At 41.3% G+C, this 20,789-nt stretch overlaps 1 protein-coding gene across 4 annotated transcripts in view; it reads right to left on the bottom strand.

Annotated features, from left to right (window-relative positions):
• Nucleotides 1–20,789, bottom strand: part of NUP93 (nucleoporin 93) — an 88,867-nt gene that overhangs the window by 26,820 nt on the left and 41,258 nt on the right. For all 4 annotated transcript variants that reach the window (XM_075040369.1, XM_075040366.1, XM_075040368.1 and 1 more), the window contains 2 exons: nucleotides 6,713–6,775; nucleotides 4,197–4,325 (listed from right to left, as the gene is read on the bottom strand). In XM_075040369.1, coding sequence (XP_074896470.1) covers nucleotides 4,197–4,325; nucleotides 6,713–6,775 — 192 coding nt within the window. The remainder of the gene's footprint in view (nucleotides 1–4,196; nucleotides 4,326–6,712; nucleotides 6,776–20,789) is intronic.

Below are 20,789 nucleotides of genomic sequence, written 5' to 3'. Positions count from 1 at the left end.
TGTAACTGAACTTACACTAAAAATATTCTCCACAGTCAGTCTTAATGGATACTGATATTCGGAAGCATCTGCGTTTTTCTTTCAGTGCCAAATCATCTGACACAAATTCCTTTAAACCCACCTAAAAAATGACAAATTCTTTGTTCTAAAGAACAAAGAAGCTGTTAAAGCAGGTTTCCTGGGAAACAGACGTGATGGCAGAAATAGCACTTTGCAGCCTTCCCCTATGCTGTGCCAGATAAATTGCAGAGTTATTTAAAGTAACACTAAATTATGGACGTTGTCGTTAATTACTGATCAGGTTTCATCTTCTAAAGCAAGTGAAGAAGGGTACATTGTGACTTAGCATCACTTTTCAACCAGTGCCCAAACACCAGAAACATAAGGACTGGGGCTTTGTTTTGTGAATCTGGTTCCTTTTTCTCCTACTGCTGCTTTGCAGCACCAAAGAGCATCCACATGGCTGCCAAGAGAGTGCAGCATATGACTGATGGGTTAAAACCCACAGGTAAGAGTCTGAATTCAAAAGTGCACACCTGAAACTAAGAAATAACTGCTCTGGGGTTTGGGTTTTCCTTTCTCCAATTTTAATTTTACCCTAACCATTATGATTTGAGGATCACTTATTAACAACCTGCCACAGCTGAGAACTGCCACATTGAAATTAAATTCTTTAAATGCCCACTGACTTGGCACTTCAGCAAAGAAAAAAAATCAGGAACTCTGGAATTTGTCTTGCTTTTCTTATGCTTTTCTTTCCTATGCCAAGAGCCATGGAAGCAAACTTATTTCCTATTTTTTCCATCTCATACTTGCATTCTGGCTTTATCTTTGAATTATTAAACTGAAAAAAAGCACTAGCTCACTGAACTATCTCATGGCTGTGCTAAAAGGAAATTTCAAAAGGAAAACTAAAGCATGAGTCAAAGCGGGGAAGGTCATTTCCACTCTTCACCCTGAATTGCAGAAATGGAGAGTTGTGCAGGCAGTCCTTCTGTAGCTGGCAACCAGAGTCTGAAGAGGCATGCCCTACAAGGTAAGGGGGGGATCTGGGGAAGGGAGGGGATATCCTTTGGTGGCAAGTCAGAACTTATCAAATTTTCAAGCAAGGAAAAGGTTATGAAAGATGTGTTGAAAACAGCAGCTAGGTGCATACGAGAAGAATTGTGTTTCAGGTTAGGTTCTTAAGCTTAACTGGAGCAGCAAAAGGAAAAACAGAAAAGTGGGTAATGCACAAAGGACTGCAGAAGTGCAAGTACACACACATATTTTTCTGCATCTCTAGTCTGATATTGCTTAAATGGCTTGTGCTGTTTTTATCAACCACATTTATTTCTCCCTGCTCTGAATTTAGGTCTTTCCAAAGTATTCTTCAGAACTGTAATATTTATTCTGAATATTATCCATTCGTGAAAGCTGCAGCTATACTGCACTGCCATCACATTTTTATCTTTTAAATTCATTTAGCCTAACGATGCTGCTTTTCAAAGGAGTCCTTCTTCATTTGTACTCAGCCAAGCATTCAGCCTCACTTGCACACCAAACCGTGTGCATACAAAGATGCATTATTCATCACCCTCATATGCATATGCACATTCCTCAGCAGAAGTCTGGGCAGACATTTTGTCAGCACTCCAAATGGCTTGGCCAGTAGATGCAGTGAATAACTAGGCAGGAGACCAAGCTGGAGAAACACCATCAATATACACTGAGGTGCAGCAGGGGAGCAGACAGCATCTTGGTGTCCTTGGGATTTAAGGGATATGAAAACATGATACAGAGGGGCAGAATGGAAACCAAGAGCGACAGTGTGTCTCCATCACTGCAGGAGCAGGTTGCTTGACAGCAGGAGTGGAAGAGCTTGGGGTGGGGGTGGAAGAAAGAAAAACATGGAATAAAAGGACAAAAGAAATGCCTCGGCACCTAGTGGAACAAGACTCGGAAAAAATGCCATGAGAGCATAGCTGTTTGATACCTTGAAAACAAAACTGAGGCTTTCCTTCCTCTTCCCCCCCAAGAAGTACCTTTTTATCAGCTCTGTTTTTCCCTTACGGGGAAAGAGGCCAGGCTGGAGGACAAGGGGGAACAGAAAACCCTAATAGCAAGTCCTGCGCTAGGTTCTTTGAATCATGAGCTTTGCCTGTTAATTGGTCTTATTTCCATGAATAATGTGTTGGTATTTCACTCTGCCCAAATTAGCTTGCCCAAAGCTTGAGAATTGGCTCGCAGGCAGACTGGCCCCCTGCTGCGTTTGGATCTGTGCCTTTTCAGTTGATTCTCCATCTCCAGAGGATATCAATTAAGCCTCTACTATATTCTACAGGCTGTGTCTGTTTGTGTCACACACACACAAAAAACTTATTTGACTGGAACAAGGCTTTAGAAGAACAACCTGCTGTGGGGAGGTTAGATAACAGGCTTTTAACACAGTAGATGCACTTCAAACCTCTCAGACCTTTGACTTCTTGAGGCTAAGACTAGAATATATCAAGGATTTTAAATGCTCTTGAAATGACATAGTGATACTATGAGGGCTTTGAAACAGAGAGTGGAGTATTACTGAGTGATAGTGTACACTGAGTCATTCATGAAAAACATTAGAGGGGTGGGGTTTTTTCCCCTCCTCCCTCCCACCAACTTCATGCTTGGCATCTTGAGTGCCATGGACTGGGGATAGCGTCCATTTGACACAAACATCAGAAAAGGGATTTTACCTTTTCAGAGTAGGTTATTAAATTGCTTCTCCTAGCAGTTAATATCCACACTTCGAAAGGAAAACCCCACACCAGTAACTCACACAAATCAAAGATGTTAGAAACTATCAGAATAGCTGCCAAGTCTTCAGACTCACATCCTAAAATAATGGGATAGCTGTTCCTAGTTTTAAATGAATTCAGCCTGCATTATTTAGCATTTCTAATATTGAAAAGCTGGACAACCTTCCAAGGAGTCACAGTAAAGTATCAGTAAAATACTTTCTGGGGAAGACAGCTTCTATAAAAAGATGTATGCTAACTGGGATTAACCTATATTTAAAAGAACCGTAATCAGAAAGGGACATTTCATTAACAACTTTAATTATTTCCAAATCCCTATACAGGTCATACCCCATTAACATCAAGTGCTTCTTTTATTTTAATGTACTGTGCAGCTCTATAAGTCATTCCAATGAACAAGATTTTTTTTTTTTTTTTTTTTTTAAAGGGAGGGGTGTGGAAAAAAACCCACAGAACTGGGCCTGTTCTGTGGCCTGAAAGCACGGCAACTTGCACTCCCCCATCCCCTATCACATCTCTTCTCAAGGTTGCAGTTTTCACGGAGCATTGTGCAGGGGCTGTGATGTAACTTTGTGCTCCAGGGATCTCAGCTGATGTCTGATGCCTCTAGCTCAGAGGAGCAGAGTTCTCAACTCTGCACGTAACTGTGCTTTACTCGTGTAACAAGCACTTTCTTTAAAAGAATAAACTGTAAAGTTTTAAATTCTAACAGAAGATAAAGAATGTTTTAAGTTGCTAGTCAATACCTTTCCATGTTAAACATGGGGTCAGTCTTGCCCAAAGGATTTGGTCACTACTGGATTAACCTCGAATTGCAGAACACTAGAGGTCTTAGCAGCACAAAATTTTAATCTGCACTGCATGAGACAGCAAGGTAAAAAGGAAAGCATGCTCTTTTTTTGTTGTTGTTGTTGAATATTCATTTGGTACTTCATCAGCCTCCTAAGAAAAGCCATAAGTCCCACGTAGCACACAGTGGTAATAGAAAGAGACACTCTAAGACCTATGTGCGAGCGCAGTTGCACTTGAGAAACTGTCTGGTCTCATTAGCATTGCAAAGGTTTCCTGAAGGTGAAGTTCACCCCAATGTGTTTCCTGTCCCCTGGGTATATTGACCTAATACGTGTTAGTGTGAACCAAGTTTCCAGCTTGCATGTATGTTGCTTAAAACATAGTTTCAGCAATAGGAGCTCCATTGCCTGTACCCATTAGTCAATAAAAACAATCATAAAGGTTTGATATTTTGCTAGACAATGCATTCTGCTAGTCACAGCCATTCGGGAATTAGAGATTTGATATTTCTCATTTTCACACAGTTGTAGCTACAGAATAATCCAGAGGTGGTTTCAGTAGAGCTGGAGTGCCAGCTGTGTACATGCTGTGTATGACTACGCACAGTGTTTAGAAAGACCGAATTACCTCACTTTCTTGCGTGAAATCAAGAGCATCTTCCCCTGATGCAAGCAGAGTATGAAGAATCCTTTGTTTCACCTGTTCCCATTCAACCAGCATTGATTCTCGGTGATACTCCTCAGCCATAGCAAAAGTCTGTTGGTGAAGAAGAACCAGAGCTAAGAAACATATAGAAACACCAAACAGCCTAGCTCTGCTACTAATAGACCAGCTCAAAAATGAAACAGAAAATAGCAACTAGATAAACCAACCAGGTCAGCCCTCAAGAGCTAATGATGTGCTGCATATTATTTTAACAGCCTTCCTGTTCAGGTACAAAGGGATTCAGAAAATAGGTCTGTGTGGCATTAAGACAACTCTCACATACCCTGGTATGCGAGCTGGTAAAACAGGGAATCTGTGTCTCTTCCATGGTACTGCAATACACACAAAACTCAGCAGGTTGGAAATTGATAGGCTTCTTTAATTTAGCAGCAAGCACAAAATATCCAGGTCATCACTGATCCATGTGGTTTCTTGAGACTAACTTTTCTAATGGCAACTAGTTTTTCACCTCCCTGAAGGCTATAAAGATTTGACTTACTGCATTCTTAACAGAGATGTGTGTTTATTGCCCATATTTCATTTTCAGGTCTTTACCAGCATGTTTTTCTTTTAAATGGGAAATAGGATAAAAGTACTGAGGAAAATTAACAAGTGACAAAGAATCAGAAAGTCTCTCTCATCAGGAACACAACTCAGAAAAGCACGTAGGAAAATCATATCCCAAAAAAACCATCCTTTTACCTTTAAAATGGCTTATGTGCTACATTGTCTTCAGATCCAGTTGGGGCACTTGTGGAAGGAAACAGCTTTTCCCCTCAATATTCCTTATTTTGGCAATAGCATTATGATAGAGAAGATGCTTCACTACCTTTCCTGTTACTGTTGGGGTGATGCTAACTAGTAGCCTCAGGTATACCGGGACAGGAAATAAAAATATTTCCATTAATTCTAAATAGACAATAAGCTATATTGGATCTTCCACTACTTTCCCTTTCCCAACTTTCTCTGTCTTTCACATAGCTTTGTGCTGCATTGTACATAACTAAATATCTTGGTTGGCTGAATAAGTTTTTCATCTCATTACAGCCCACTGTTAGGATATTGTCAATTAAGGGGCAAAACGTTCCCCAGTATAAATGAACTGAGAAGAGATAGTGACATTTGGAAAACATTTAATTATGGTGCATGCATGCAGCTATAGCACAAGATTTGTGTTTCTTTATTTTCTTACATAAATCTACTTTATACTTTCATGGTAGAATATAGGTCTTATCCTTACCTTCACTGTAATCATTTCAACAGGGTTTTAAATATGCTTCAATAATTACAGTATAATTATATGTAATTAAAATAATTTAATAATGCTTAAGTACTATTTCTTATCATTTGAAAGAAACACAGGCTCGGTTCTAAACCTGATGCCCCAAGTGTACATGGAGGGAAACAGTCGTAACATAAGCACTAGGAAGCATGCAATGACATTTCCAAGCAGCAGTTTTAAGACAAACAACAGGAAGCATTTTTCCACACTGCATAATTCAATTGTGGAAATCATTGCCCCAGAACATGACAGATACCAAAAGTATAAATAGATTCAGAAACAGGATGAATTTCACATCAGAAAACAACTTCCAGCTCAGAAAAATCTTCGAAACAGCTACTTGCTTGGAGGTGAAGAGACAGCAGATGAACGGGGGAAGGCTAACTCTGTCTTTTTTTCTTACAGACTAAGTACTTCCTTTCAAGGGAAGAAAACTGGACTCAGCAAACCCTGAGCCTAACTGGTAACTTTTAGTCAGCAAACCCTGAACCTAAGTGACAACTCTTACTCTCTTATTGTAGCATTTTCCTTTGTACTGCTTAAAAAAAAGCTTCCCCCCCCCCCCCCCCCGCTTAAGTGAGAGATTTCCTTTGGACAATGTGATGCAGTATGGCGTTCTGGCTCTTCTACAGACACAAGATTTAAACCTTGCAGCACTTCTGCTGCATAGGCCTGAAAGTGGTAATATGTACTTCAACAACTCCTGTAACCTGGCGAAACAGCTACAATAAATACATTGAGTATCATCACTGTACGGGAAGCTGGTGCACAAGGCACTTCTTGGAGCAAAAAAGGAAATAAACCCCATGTCCTAGGCATTATCACCTCTAGAAAAGGCAGCATCCATGTAGAGAGGGAGTTGGAGTAAGCGTGCTGTGCCTTACGAACAACAGCTCCTCTGTTCAAACAGATTTAACACTGTGAGCCGCCTGACCCTACAAAATACTGCAGTTGAAATAAAGCTGACAAGTGTTTCTTCTGGAAATTCTAAGCAAGTATTTCCTAATGTCTAATTTTTCTATATTCTCACTATAGTCATCTTAAATTCCAGTAGTTTATTAAATATCTAATTTATTAACTCCTTAGGGGACCCCACTGGGGTTTTTTTTGTTTTTGTTTTTTTTTAAGGAAAAAATAGTGCTTGCTTCCAACTTACCCTCTTCCTAGACTCTTCAATGGCTGACAGCAATGCATTATCTTTTTCATTCTTCAGGAATCCCTGCAGAAAAGGGGAAACAGAGCTTCAGTCAAAAAAATCAGCCTTGCACTAACATCAGATACATATTGTAGTACTCAGCTCTTCCAACTCTGAGAAGTGCTTGCAGCTCTCACCCCAATCCACTCTTCAGAAGTTTAAAGGTCACTTTACTTCACCAGAGGTGCAGTAAGATGCCCATACAGAGCAATGTGAAAATGAAAATGCATTAATCCCCTGTTTCAATATGCATTAAATCCTACTGAAATGTCCTGCTTCTATTCTCTTTTATCTCTGTGTCCCAGCAACTGCTTCCGCTTGCTCTCCATTTGAGGGAGCTAGGATGAAAGCTGGTAGGAGTGATAAGCCAAGATAAGATTGTTGGACTTGAGTATGTTGGGGGGGAAAAAAAAAACCAAAAACCAAACCCAAAACCCACACGTTTTGACTCAGCAGCTTCAGGCAGGAGTGGAGCTCTTGGAGGCCCAAAAGGAACTGTAAAAAAGAGCCTTAAAAATAGACAGTTGAGGAAGGATGGAAATAACTAAACAGTTGGAAAGCATACAGTAAAAGTTTACCGCACAGCCTCTCTCCATGCATACAGCTGCAGTGGGTGAAAAATAATATGTAAGAATTGTATTTTTAATTTTCAGTGTATCAGTAAATCTCAAAGAGGTCAGGTGTACATGAACAGACTGATTTAGATGAGCTGTTAGCTCCTCATCCCAAAGGTTACTTTTGTGACCCATACTAGGAAACGTATGATATTTTGAATTTTAAACAAATAGCCATGGGGTAAACTGCAGTAACACACACAGACAAACAGGAAATGTTTGTTACACCCTAACCTGAATATCTTTATTTTGCATTTTCACTGTTACATTGCCAATTAAACAAACCAAGTTGATTTGTACTCCCAGACTTCAACTTGATCATTATTCAAATCATAAAAAAGGAAAAGAAGCCTTTGTCTCCCTCTGAAGTGATCAACTATAACATTATCAACTCCATTAAGTGCTAATATCTTAAGAGTCTGCATGCTCACTCCACAGCTCTAAAATTAAGAGCCACTAACAAACCCAGGGAGTGGGAATTCAATGTACCATGCTTTATGCATTTACAACAAGGATACCCAATTGCAGCAGAGTCCAACTGAAGTTGGCAGCAATCAGGAGGCTTTCGTGCCCTTCATTCCCCACATCTTCCTGCAAATAAGCGGTTCCTGCCCCAATAATCTCACAATATGTAGTGATCCATACAACCTAGGCAGAGCTTAGGATCTCCAGAGGACCATAGATCCTGTGGCAGGACAGAAACTTGCTGTCATAGGGATTTGAACCTTTTGGAAAACATATTTACGGTAGGTCTTAGAAACAGTACGGCAGCAGTACTACACGAAACCACAGGTATCACAGATTGCTACTTAGCTCTGGGAGGTGAAAAGGGTTTGAAATCTCCCCAAACTGAAGAAATCTGACAGGAAACTCTGCCACATAGGTATGCTGTCTGCCTTCCTGCTACCCAGACCTAGTATGTGAAATAAAGGGTATTACACCCTTCCTTTCTGAAATATGTAGAGCAAAAAGCATTTGAGGTATGGGACAGACCGTGACCTCCTGCAGCTGGAAATAGGAATGTCACCCCTTTCGATATACCAGATAGAGAATGAACTGCCATCCTCCGAGATGAATGTGCGACGTGGTCCCCCCAGAAACAGTCCTTGAATTATATACAGAAGAGAGCAGCTACTTCTACACAGCCTATTCTTCATTTCATCGTCCACCATGCCCCGCTTTATTTTTAGACAATGCCCACAGAGGAAGCGCAGTTACAATCTGAAAAAGGGAAGCTAAATCCAAATCCTTGCACATGTCTGGGGACCAACTATTACAGCAGTTGTCACCAAGGCAAGGGCTGCCGCAGTCACCTAACCGAGCCAAGACCTGAACTCAGCTCTGCGCAGGAAAGGTGGGGAGGGATGGAGACATGGTTTTGTAAGGTTTGTCCATGTCTGCATGGGTGGAAGGACTCTGGCAGGGCAAGAAGGTGGGTTTTTTTCCCAGTTGTTTTTTTATTTTATTTTATTTACCTGCCTCCAATCTGAATTGGAGAAAAACTATCTGGAATTATAACAAGCAGTGATTCCAGACCTTCAGAGCACACCCCAACATATGAGCAGAAGACACAGCCATATTTCTGATGGTAGGGATCTGAAGCCACAGAGAAAACTGTGTGTGTGCCGTATCCTAACAACGCTGCTAATTTTACAGGAAAAAAAATGCCCACCATCTCCAAGACACAGCTATCTGGATGCGATGGAAGGTGCTGAGCACACCGAGCCAGGCACCACAGCCTGCAAAGGTCCTGGGTGGCCTGGCTCCCTGCTTGCTCTATGAGCACTGGGCTCCAGAAAGCCCCAAGAGATACAAGTCCTACCTTACTGCCCTTGGTCCTCCCCTCTCTCCTTGGTGAGATGTGTACCCTGAGCTGAGCAGGTACCTGCCCAAAAAGTTACACAGCAATGATGGTAATCGGCAGAGTAATTTAAGATGTGCTTGAACTTCCCTTGAAGTCAGTAAATCCAGGCTGAGTATCTTTCTTAATGAATCCTCCCAGCTCCCAGAGAGTTCACTAGGTCTGTTTAAGGGATTACATTACACCAAATGCCAATTAGGTGATGATAATTGTCTTTTTCAATCTCAAAAACTACTCCTTCAGCAAATTAAAATCCTCACACATTCCAAATAATATCTGTAATGCCTCACTGAGGAGAGGTGTATTTTAAAAAGGTTGCCCTATGCCTTGTGCTAAACATTATGCCTGTAGCGTGACAATTGCTGTTTCAGTTAATTACAGCCTAATTGTTAAACCTCAGAAGAAGGAGTTTCAGTAGCTGATGCTGGGGCTCCTGCTACTGCTCATGAGACTGCTTCTGCTTAGTTAGGCCAAAAAAGAGCTCCAGGGTTTGTCACTCTAGGCTTTGGTGGCCAAAATTTCACACGTTAAAGGGAGGAGTGTCCAGCTGCTAGAACAGTATTTATTCCCTGAGTTTATTGCATTGCCACCTAGTGGTGCGCTATGCTTTGGTCACTGGAAATTCAGATTTCACAGAACACACACAAGTGTCCATCCACTCTAAGAAAAAGCAGAGCTCTCTGGAACAAGGATGGGCAGAAAGATAGAAAAGATGTGCTTTATGCTAGAGAATTTTGGTCCTCAAAAATCCCAGGCCACATAAGAGCTTTAAGGGTTCACCTATCTCTTAAGTCTTGGCCTTGAACAGTTCTGGTTGCGCTCACTGAGTTACATGTGCCCTAAAAGCCTTCTGCAATCCCAGAGGCAAAGTTTGACTTTGCCACGAATGCTTGCAGACTGCAACAAGGATACAGAGGTACGGTGTTCAGCACGCACAGGGACTACACGACCCATATCGCACGAGCCACCCTCTCTGGGGAGATGCTACTGATTGTACAACGAGCAATGAGACATTGCTTCATATTCAGTATCCAAAGAGAGAAGCAGGAGGAGAACAGAGATATTGTTAGGAGACAAAGGGCTATTTCACAGTGACAGATGGCCAAGATAGGAATAGCTAACGTGCATGGAGAGCTGTAAGGTGAGGATTCCACCTCTGAGGTTTTAGCGATGCTCAAGCTCTGCCATTGCAGGGATCCCAATGTAGCCTGGATTTTGCTTGAAAATGAAAATCTATCTTACTTCCTCAAGGCAGGTTTACACAAAAAGCTCACAGAGCCCTAATCACGCTGTCCTGCTTTAGTGAGTGGCATTTAATCTTCCTCTCTGTTACTGTGGGACTCCCACACATTCTTCCTGTGTCTAGTTTGGAAGGAAGCAGCACAGTCTTCTCCATCACAGGTTCTCTGCAACACTCACTGCTGAATACTTCCTACACACGCTTTGTACGGTATCTGATGAGATGGTGTTTGCAAAACAGGGACACAGGCACTCTCCCACTTTCAGGTTCCCATTTTCCAGCAAGTCCCACTTATTCTTGCATGTCTACTAGCTCTCAGCACCTTTCCTTAGCACATTCCAGTTCCTCTTGGATCTCTTACCCCTTGGATTCCAGTCTGATCTTCTCACACCCTCCCCTCTCTGCTGAAATCCAGTCCCACTCTGCCTTGCGCAAGGATGGTTTACCACTGGAGGAGCAGGACCCCTTGGAGGCCATGCCATTTCCCTGTTCTCACCATGCTTCTTGCTCCACTGTCATCTCTCATCTCAGGCAACCACTGCCTGACACAGGCTGATGTGACAGAAACCGGCACCTGCCTTGCTCCAGTCTGAATTCCAGCAAGAAAGTGTTCCAGTAGCTAATTCATTATCAGTACGAAAGGGCATGCACGCACTGATGGTCTCTTTTTGACAGGAGATTGAAAGTCTCTTCCATTTACCGCAGTAAATGAGGTTAGTAAACTCTCTCCTGGCTGATAGAAGTCTCTTAATTACTCCCATCAGCCAGGCCATACTTCTAATACTTGATCTTAGTATTCAAGCTGTCAAGAGAAGGCAAATGTTGCCAAATAGTATACTGAGGCCTTGGATGTTGACAGCAATGCTTACTTTTTCACTGGCAGGGGAAGAAAGGAGAAAATGAAATGAACAATCTGGGGCCATTTCAAGTCAATTGCTCTTTGATTAAAATATTTCAAAGTGCTAGATTTCCACTAGATCCAGTGAATCCTGCAAAGGACCAGCAGGTATAACGATTATACAGTTAACAAAAATCACTCTTTGCAAATGGTTTGGGAACAGTAGCTCCAGATGAAGCACCTGATTTTATTATCTCTACTAGCAATTTTAAGAAACTACTTGCTAAACACAATCCTTCTGCAAACGTGCACATGTCTGAGCACACTCTCTGGGTGGTGCACCCTGGCACAGCCCTCCTGGCCATGTTCTCTCTGGAAACAGAAAATGAAGGAAAACTACCTGGAACACACTGCCACAATAACATACCATACCATATATTATTGCTTTTTTAATCCAAATTATTGTTTATGCTGACACAAGCATCAACGCTTACTGGCTGGCTTTAAACAGATAAGCCGATGGGCCCCTAAGCAATGGTGTGGCCAACTAATGTATTCCTGAGGAGGGGGACATCCCAGTGCAGCACAGGTAATATTTTTCTCTATTCAGACTCTTCTTTTGCATGCATCACACCAACATCTCTTGGAAGCTTCTGTAGGTCTCCTAAGATTCATTTTGCAGAAAGCATCAGCTTTTGCTAAAAACATGCAGATAAGCAGCTTTACTACATACCTTGGCCTGTGCAATACAGCGTCCTTCAAAGCAGCAAGGCAGCTGCCCAAGTATCAGCTGCGGAATGCAATGAGCTAAGAGCATTTGTGAAATTGGCTCTCTCCTTAGAAGACTTCAGATGGCAAAATTTCTATGGAGCCAAAGCAGACTGAGGGCACAAGTACACAGATCCTCAAGAGAGGACAAGAACCCAAGAAAGGGTGGTTTACCAGTCAGCATCGCTTCAAAGCTGCATGAGAGACAGGGAATCAATTGTTGTACACAGACAAAGGTCCACTGAAAAGCAAGGTCCAACGAGGCTCATCCCACGCTTGTATACAGTGTTCAGCTCAAGGATTTAACAATACAAAATTTTCCTAGCTTAAGACAGCTGAGCTTGTCAAACTACAATACGTATTTCTCAGGTTCCTTACCACCATGTTTAGAATGGGAAATCCTGCAACATTTTTCTAAAAAATTAATTCACTGTTGACTAAATAGGAGAAAAAGCAGGGAAAAAACAGAAGGGTTTACAGTTTGCTAAGACCCAAGAGCCAGTTGCTGCATCAGAGACTTTCAAAGCAACAGCCATGTTGAAGCTTAAGAGGGAAAAACATGCAGACTAATAGCTCTAACACAAAACTGTGATAATACAGCCAAACACTGGGCTGGGGGAAGAGCTGCTGCTCCGCTACCTGCCTTCACACAGGTCTCGAAGCACATCCGCCGACTGCACCATGACTGTACTCCACACTTGTAGCCAACACTCACATTCAATTTGTTTGAAAGCCAAGGTAGGAGAGCTCTTCCCCACACTGCAAGCAGAGAGCGTTTCAGTGGCAGTAAGTCATTAATATATACAAACCCCGGCCTAGTCTCTGCTCCATTGCGTGACCAGGAACAATTTTAAAGATTATTTCACTCTTATTAAAGCAGCTTTCTGCTCCAGCAAAATCAAATTTTGCAGAGCTGCAATACTGTCACCTTTCATGATGGAGAGCAGCAACATGGACCTCGCTCTGGCAGCAAGAGTTGATGTACACCATGCTAGAGCCCGAGTGTGTTGGCAATGCACACAACTCCCCGCGCACGCTCAGCAGGCAGCAGCACGCATTGCGGAACGAAAAGGAGGCACCGCCATTTGCCCGCAAACCTTCTTCGACAGGTTGCGTGCATCGTGGAAGATGCACAGCAGCAACCTTCACTGGAGACAAGTTCTGGGGCAGGAATGGGGCTTCCCTGCCCCTCCATCAGCATGCCATTGATGTAATGCTCAGTTCTGAATACAGCCTAGCCTTTAATCTGTGTTGCAGAGTGAGCCTTAGGCAAATATTTACAAAGTGCTCTCTGCCGCAGGTTAGTGCCGGCAATGCAAAAATCTACTACATTCTTCTGTATTATTTTACTGTTTTAGACTGTTTGATCTGTGAAACTTACGCAGTTTTCACAGTAATCTTCAGACCGTATCCAGGAACACTGGATTTTGCTGTGTTGGATAAATATCATTATTCCTTCTAGCCGTGACAGGAAATACTCAAACTGCCGAAAGAAGCACTCCTCAGGAAATCACAGATCAGTTCCTAAGAGAAGCAGGGGCAGATGGTGCATGCGCTTGCTGGGACCGTGTGGATCTGGCAAGTGAAGATTGGAAATGTGTTTCTTAGATGTACAGGCTTTGAGGGAAGAAATACAAATACCTCTTAGCTCCTGCTTCAGCCAGGACCGTCTGTTAAGCACCGAATGCTAGTATCAAACCATCAGTTAACATCAAACCATTCCCCAGCACCGAGAGGCACCATCATATCCCACACCCAACTGCAGTCCTCCAAAATGCATTTGCAGCGTGCGGCCATCAAGGAGAGTGCAAGGTGTTTGCAGCAAATACAAGCAACTTTTATGATGAAACATACAGGGAGCACAGCTTTATCGCACTGGAAACATCCAGAAAAATACCACTGCTCAGATTTCCTGCTAGAATATTGTGCCAGGTGCTCACACAGCAGCCCCAAAATTGAACTCTCTCTGCTATGCTACATGGCACTGCTTGTTCTGCATATAAACGGAGATCATCACTACTGGCACAAAACATGGCTCCACTCAGTTTTAGTTTCTTCTGATTCAACATAGGATGCTCAGCAAGTTCAGGCTTTCATGCATGATGAGATGTCAATTTCACTTAAAATTGTACTTACAAGGAGCTTAACTCCTAACATAACATGGCAATTCATTGCAGTGTTCCTATGCATTTTAAGATTTTACAAAATATGTCAGAGAAATTTGCAAGCTTTAACGAAGCCAAGCATAATGATTGAGTGAAGTAGGACACTCGGTTCTAAAAACCACCAAAACATATCAGCCATCGCAATATATGTAATTTATATATTACTTATACAGTGTAGCTAATTATTAAAATATTAGTAATTATCCATACTATTTGTTGTGCCTTTCCCCTTCAGAGTGAAACCAAAATAACTTCAATTACACAGATTAGTCTCTCATTCTGAGGCTCTGAAAATCTTTGCCATGTCATGTTGGGCTGCACAGCGCACAGGAACGCTGTGACAAGTGGGTTTAGTAGGCTTTTTTCAAAGTCAAACACTTTAATGGCATAACACTAAGATAATACCTTTTTTAATCTAAAATTTTACAGCAAAGGTGCTCAGAATGAGGGTCTCTTCCACATACAATTACCAGTCTCCATGGCACAGACCATTTTTGACAGCAATTGTTAATACAAACAAAGAATGTAAGCAACAGTGCTACCTTCTTTAGTGATCCTCTCTTCCTCCCCAGGCATATAGTCATTTTCTTTCTCCCTACAATGCAACTGGGAGCTGTTCAACAACAATTCCAGGTTCTACCAAGCTACAAAGCACCAAGGAAATTTGTGCAATAACAAAACAGAAAGTCTTGAATAACCCTAACCCGTTTGGAGGTCATGCAAAGAACAGAAGGAAGAAAATCAATGAAAAAATAATAATATCTGAACTAGAGAAAGAAGGTGGACAGGCTCTTGCCAGTCAATTACAGCAGCAGGAAACATTACTCCAGAGCCACCAGAAGGAGCTTGTTCAGCTGGCTAGCATTGGTACATCACACCTGAAAGCATCTCAAACAGCGTTTCCATTTGTCTTAATAAAGATAAAGAAACCAAAAATGTCACAAAGGCAATTAAATGCAATGTCACCTCACTTGGAATACAACTTCTTCAGCAAGGGAACCTCTCCGCACAGATCAGGCCAGCAGGAGCAGCAGCAGGACCCACGGGAAGCCCATCTCCTTTGGCACCAGCGTTTCACCATCAGCAATGGCATCAGCACAGAGTGAACGAACCACACAACCTGAAATCTGAGCTCGTTTGTCAAGTTTCTAAATACATGGCTATCTGTTTTTCTCAAGATTTTTAAATGCAGAGGGATAACCTTGGTGTGGAGCTTCGCTCAGCGCCATGACGAGCAGCTAGTCTCTCCCCTGCACTATAAACATCCCTGTATTAGTATCCCAATTAAAAAATACAACCCTAGAAAAATCATAAATGCATCAAGAGATTCACAATCAAAACAAAACTCAGGGCTTTGGCTCTTTTTTGGAGTTTAATTTAAATAAATTTAATTATGAGGTAATTCCAATGGGCTTGAGATCCACAATGCAACCCTATATTAAAAATATTTATAGCATGCAAACAAAGATAATTTCTGATCATCCACTGGAATAAGCTATTATATCCACCTCTCTGATATCGCGCTTTTTAAGGGAATACTGAGAAAAAACTACAGATTTAAATGACTTAAAAATCTTCATTATATAGTCATAACTAAGCCTGTAACGTAATACCTCTTGCTGAAAACATCCTCGCATCAGGCAGGATGCCCTCAAATCAAGCCATCGAAACTAATTTCACTGATGACGCCATTTTCTTATTTCTTTCGCTGCCATTTTAGCATCGTGGTTATTCCACATTTTCTTGAGAAGTAGCTGTGCATTCTTCCCCCTCTAAGAGGAAACCATGCTCAAATACGCAGTGACAAATAAAACCTGTATGTTGAATTTCTGCTCATGTCATGTCCTTGCATGGCAGGGGCAGGGACGAAGACACAGTTGCCATTGCAGACCACACCTCAATTTACTGTACTGAGAGCTGGTGAGGAGTCTCCCGAGATGGTGTAAGCTGAGAAACCAGCCACTGGAAATCTGTCAGCACCACACGAAAAATTGATAAAGCCAAGGAAAGGGGAGTGTCCAGCCCTGTAGGAGGATAGGCTTCTCTCCGAATACCACAGAAAACACTAGCTAATAAGGGAGTAGTTTGGAAAGAAAAGAAAAGAAAAAGGCATAAGGGAGGCATACTGACAAGCTTGCAGTGTCTTGACACTGGACTAATTGTACATTAGCATCAACATATAGGCAGATACAATAACCCACTTAACCTGGCAGCAGAAAATTCATTTCTCAGGATCACATCCGAAAACCAAACTGCTGTCCCTATCAGTCAATGAAGTATTTCCCAGCCTGAAACTGCACATTTCTGATGGAACACCGGCAAGAAGGACAGATTATTAAACAAACCTGCTAGTCATTAACACCCAGTCTCCTCTAACCCACTTCTGCAAATTTTAGTGCAATCCTTCAATCTCCCCCACCCCAGTAAGTGCTTTATCCTTCTGCCTGTCTGGCTGGAAGAACATAACCTTGCTGTTTGCAAGAAATGGGGATGTTCTCAGGCTTTTTTGGAAAGCAAAAACATTATTGGTATTTGCACATCTCTTCCTTCACAATTTCAGATGTGTAAGTACAGTTAAATGCCTTCAAGTTAGTCTGAAACTGTATGTAAAAAAATAGTAATGAAAAAAATTGTTTCTCTTTACCTCCTCTGGATGCAAGCAGCGAGCCCGGCAGTGCTGAGCCTGACACTCTCCCTGTTCTCGGGCTGACTCTAGCAGAATGATTTTGGCTGCCGTGCCCCTATCCCACAGCTGAAAGCCCACGTACCACCTTCCTGAACATTCCTCGGGAGCACTAGTTATCTTTCTGCTTTGGTTAAAAAAAAAAAAAAAAAAAAAGCCAAGCAAAAATCTTCCAGCCTCCATCTGTATTTCAGACACAAAGTGATGCATGCAGCAAATGCTCACTGCCTCGAAGGGACAACGCCTGGTTTAGAGACATCAAAATCCTGTCAGCACTGTAAATGCGATAACCAAGTTAAACCAGGATGCAAATCCTCAACCCCAGCATAGGTGGCTTCCCTCAGTGCTGCACCTCCACAATGGGGTTTCCCATAACATTTCTATTGCAATTTGAAGTCTCTCAGAAAAGCCCACATGGGGAAAGAAAACCTTTCCAAAGTTAAATCTACTTTATTTCGCTGATAGTGGCTGGCTAACACTACAAAGAGCGAGCAAAGATTACATGCATTGTAGTGTGAAGAACATAAGCTTTTTTTTTTAAATACACATTGGAATTTCAAGAAAATGAGAAAATTTGAAGTTCAGCCCTCTTAAATAACATGAGATGATTTGGCAAAATCATCTACCTGAGTTAGAAAAATAAGCCCAAATTAGCTAACCCATTCTTCCTAAATATCTATAAATAAATCATAGCTACTTTGTTCACCTAATAGGTATTTTCAACACGGCAGTGTGTCCCTTGGAATAAACATAAATATTTTACTGACAGTGAAAAGCAAGCAATTTGGAGTTCATACATGTCATGATATCTTTAAATCCTTGATTTAAACATGCGTAGTCTTTAAAAATGGTGTTTCCTTACTACATTACTGATACATTTCACAAAGTTAATTATTTAAATTACCTATGAATTATTAATTACAGATCATTAAAATAAAAAACAGAAGTCTGGAATATGCCTGTTATAATGATACAATTTATATTTTAAAACGTTAGGCATTATAAAGCTTGGAGAGAAAGGCATGTATTAAAATTCTTTTCTGCAACAAATGGTATGTGATAATAAACACTTTATTCTTTTCCAGTGTATTTCTCCTATTATGTAATAAACCTAAGGTTTAAACTTTCCAGACTTGGGGCATGAGACCAGCGTGCTGAGGATACACCAGAGACAAAAGGTTTCCATTTTTCTCCTCCGGCTGTACTCCACCCTTGCTAAGGAACTCTCTAGCAGTGCATGCCTTTATTTGCACGTTGCATTAACAAGGCACACAAGCTTTCGGACTTCAATGTAAATGAAATGCCAAGTCCAGATGCTGCCAACAGATATCATGGAAAACCCAGCTATAAGAGACCTACAGCTAATTATTAATTATGGTGGCTCAGTCATTTTTCCATCCATAAATTTATGGAGCTTAGTTGAACTCTGTCTCCCACCCACTTCAGACAAAGGAAAATAATTTGCCACACTGTACCAACTGCAAAGATAATTGAGCCGTCTCCCATACGGGGTCAGTGGAGATGGCTTCCTCCACCTTTTTACACATGCAAACCACACATTTCATTGTCTTTTACTTGATTTCTTGCTGAGCTGCTTTTGTGGCAAGACCCCCCTTTGCACAGGTAATCTTGTTTAGAAGAGGCAACTTTTCGGCCATGCTATGCCACTGTTCCCATGTCTCCCCTTCTCAGCAGTTCAGACATTTCTCAGTTGACAATAGGAAGAGTGCAGAAGATGACATATAGGCACCTTAACATTTGGGGAGGGAGACCCAAAGGAGGCAAGTCATTCTCTGCTGCAAGACCCCAGGCGCCGTCCCAGCACAGCACATTTCATTAACCTGCTTTTCTCCATATAGAGAAATAGAACTGAAAGGAAAGCAGCAAAAGCAATCCACCCTATACTTTGTCCCCGTACCAAAGCCAAGCACAGTTTCCAGTTTGCATGCAGCCTCCGAGTCCCTAGATCTGAGAGTATTAAATCAGCTGCCACCCACCCAGATAGTCACGGCCACCACTTTTATATAAATGTTAATTCCCTGACTGCTTCCCTTTACTATGATTTTACTGGCTTAACCCCTTTCATAACATATCCTATTCACTTGAAAGAGAGGTGGGGTCTAGGCTGCAAACTCCAGTTGACTAAGCAAATACACTTCACCACCTCATTTAGGAGACAAAAAAAGCAAATCTCCAAGTGTCTTCGTTTACTTTGGGAAAGTAGAAATATTTCCTATTTTATTTTCATTTTCGTCCTACATTTGAAATCCTTACTTCAAAATAAAATTAAAGAAAGTTTAGCGGGTCTTCTAAATAAATCATAAGTGCATCTGTAGGAATAGAGGAAACAGAGTGGACCAGTATCTTTGCACCACAATGAAACCTAAGAGAAAAAAAAAAATCATATAATCAAGTAGCATCTTTATTTTTTGTTTAAAATACTTCCGTAGACATTTCATAGCCTAGGGAAGAGAAAACAGGAATAAAGGCATTCAGAAAGTTATGCTACTGTATTTCTGCTTAAATGAAAAGCAAAGTCAGCAATGTCAAGAGGGTCTTTAAAAAGGCAACATGACTGAAACCCAAAGCAGACACTGGACTGCCCCACCCAACAGCTGCTCTAGCGAAGAATCTTAGAAGGTAAAGGCACAGACCTTAAGGTTTCTTTTCTGTGAGCAAAGGATGATTTCTCTAAAACTACCCACCTGTTCTCTTTAATTACTCACCTACAAATTTAAACAACCTGCAGCAACAGCACAAAGAAAAACCGCCATAGAAGACACCTGAAGGAAAACTCTCTCTTATCAAAGCAAGCTTTTTACCTTCATTTTATATATTTTTAAATATATACATTCCTACCTGTAGATCTCAGTACTGAGGAGTTACAAACCTGTTAATGCTGGCTGTAACTGCCACACTTCAGTTGCCTGGTATTTAGGCTTACACAGCTTATCTCTCTGCATTAATGCTCAAGTTTTCTCATCTTTAAAAAAAAATATATATAAATCAAACCTGCAAGTCCTGAAATGGCTGAGACAGTCAAGAGTCCAGCAAGACAATAAGAAAGCAGCTGCTTTCCACGGCTGAACACCACTGCCTGTAAAGCATCTATATATTTTTTTTCCCAGTGGTGCTTTATTCAAATTCTAGGGAAAGCATCAGTCTGAAACCAGTAACTGATGGGAGTAACAGTTTATAGGTTACAGAAGGATATTTTATTGTTAACGGACTGTACCATGTAAGAATTAGGAGGGGGTGAGGCGGCAGGCAGGCAAGAGGAGATGCTACTATTTTTTTTCCCCGAGCCACTGCAATTACTCTGATGTGAATTTTTGATGACTTCCGACATATTGCATGGTTAATAATCGTTTCAGCTGTCATGTTTGGTTAATGTGGAAAATGCATTTGCTGCATTGTGATGCAGCACTCCAGCCACAGACTGTAACACCAGTTGTGAAGCTATTCCCTTAACTGAGCTGCATGAATTTGCACATACCATGAGGCTGAACTAAATGGTAGTTTGATTTTTACACAGCAACAGAAAGCTTCTGCCATTTTAGACCTGCAGAGCTGTTGAAACAACTTGTACAGGCAGATAATTTTACTGCATATTAATTGGTGTCAATGTTCTTTAAAGGAGAGCTTTGATTCTCTATTGTTTTGCTGGGTTTGGTTATTTAGCAGTTAAAAAGACTTAGATACTATTTACATTAAACATCACTCTTTTTTGTAGCTTTGAACAGGTTATATAATTGTAAGCATATATACCTCAAAGAAACTGTCAGCAGAAATGCAGCCCTGTTATTAATACAGGCTTAGCCTAACTACTTCTTCCTCCATATGATACTTATAACATGTTTTTATATATA

Source organism: Buteo buteo, chromosome 11 (genome assembly GCF_964188355.1).
Source record: "Buteo buteo chromosome 11, bButBut1.hap1.1, whole genome shotgun sequence".
Lineage (NCBI taxonomy): Eukaryota > Metazoa > Chordata > Aves > Accipitriformes > Accipitridae > Buteo > Buteo buteo.
This window is presented reverse-complemented; position numbering and strand designations above follow the sequence as displayed.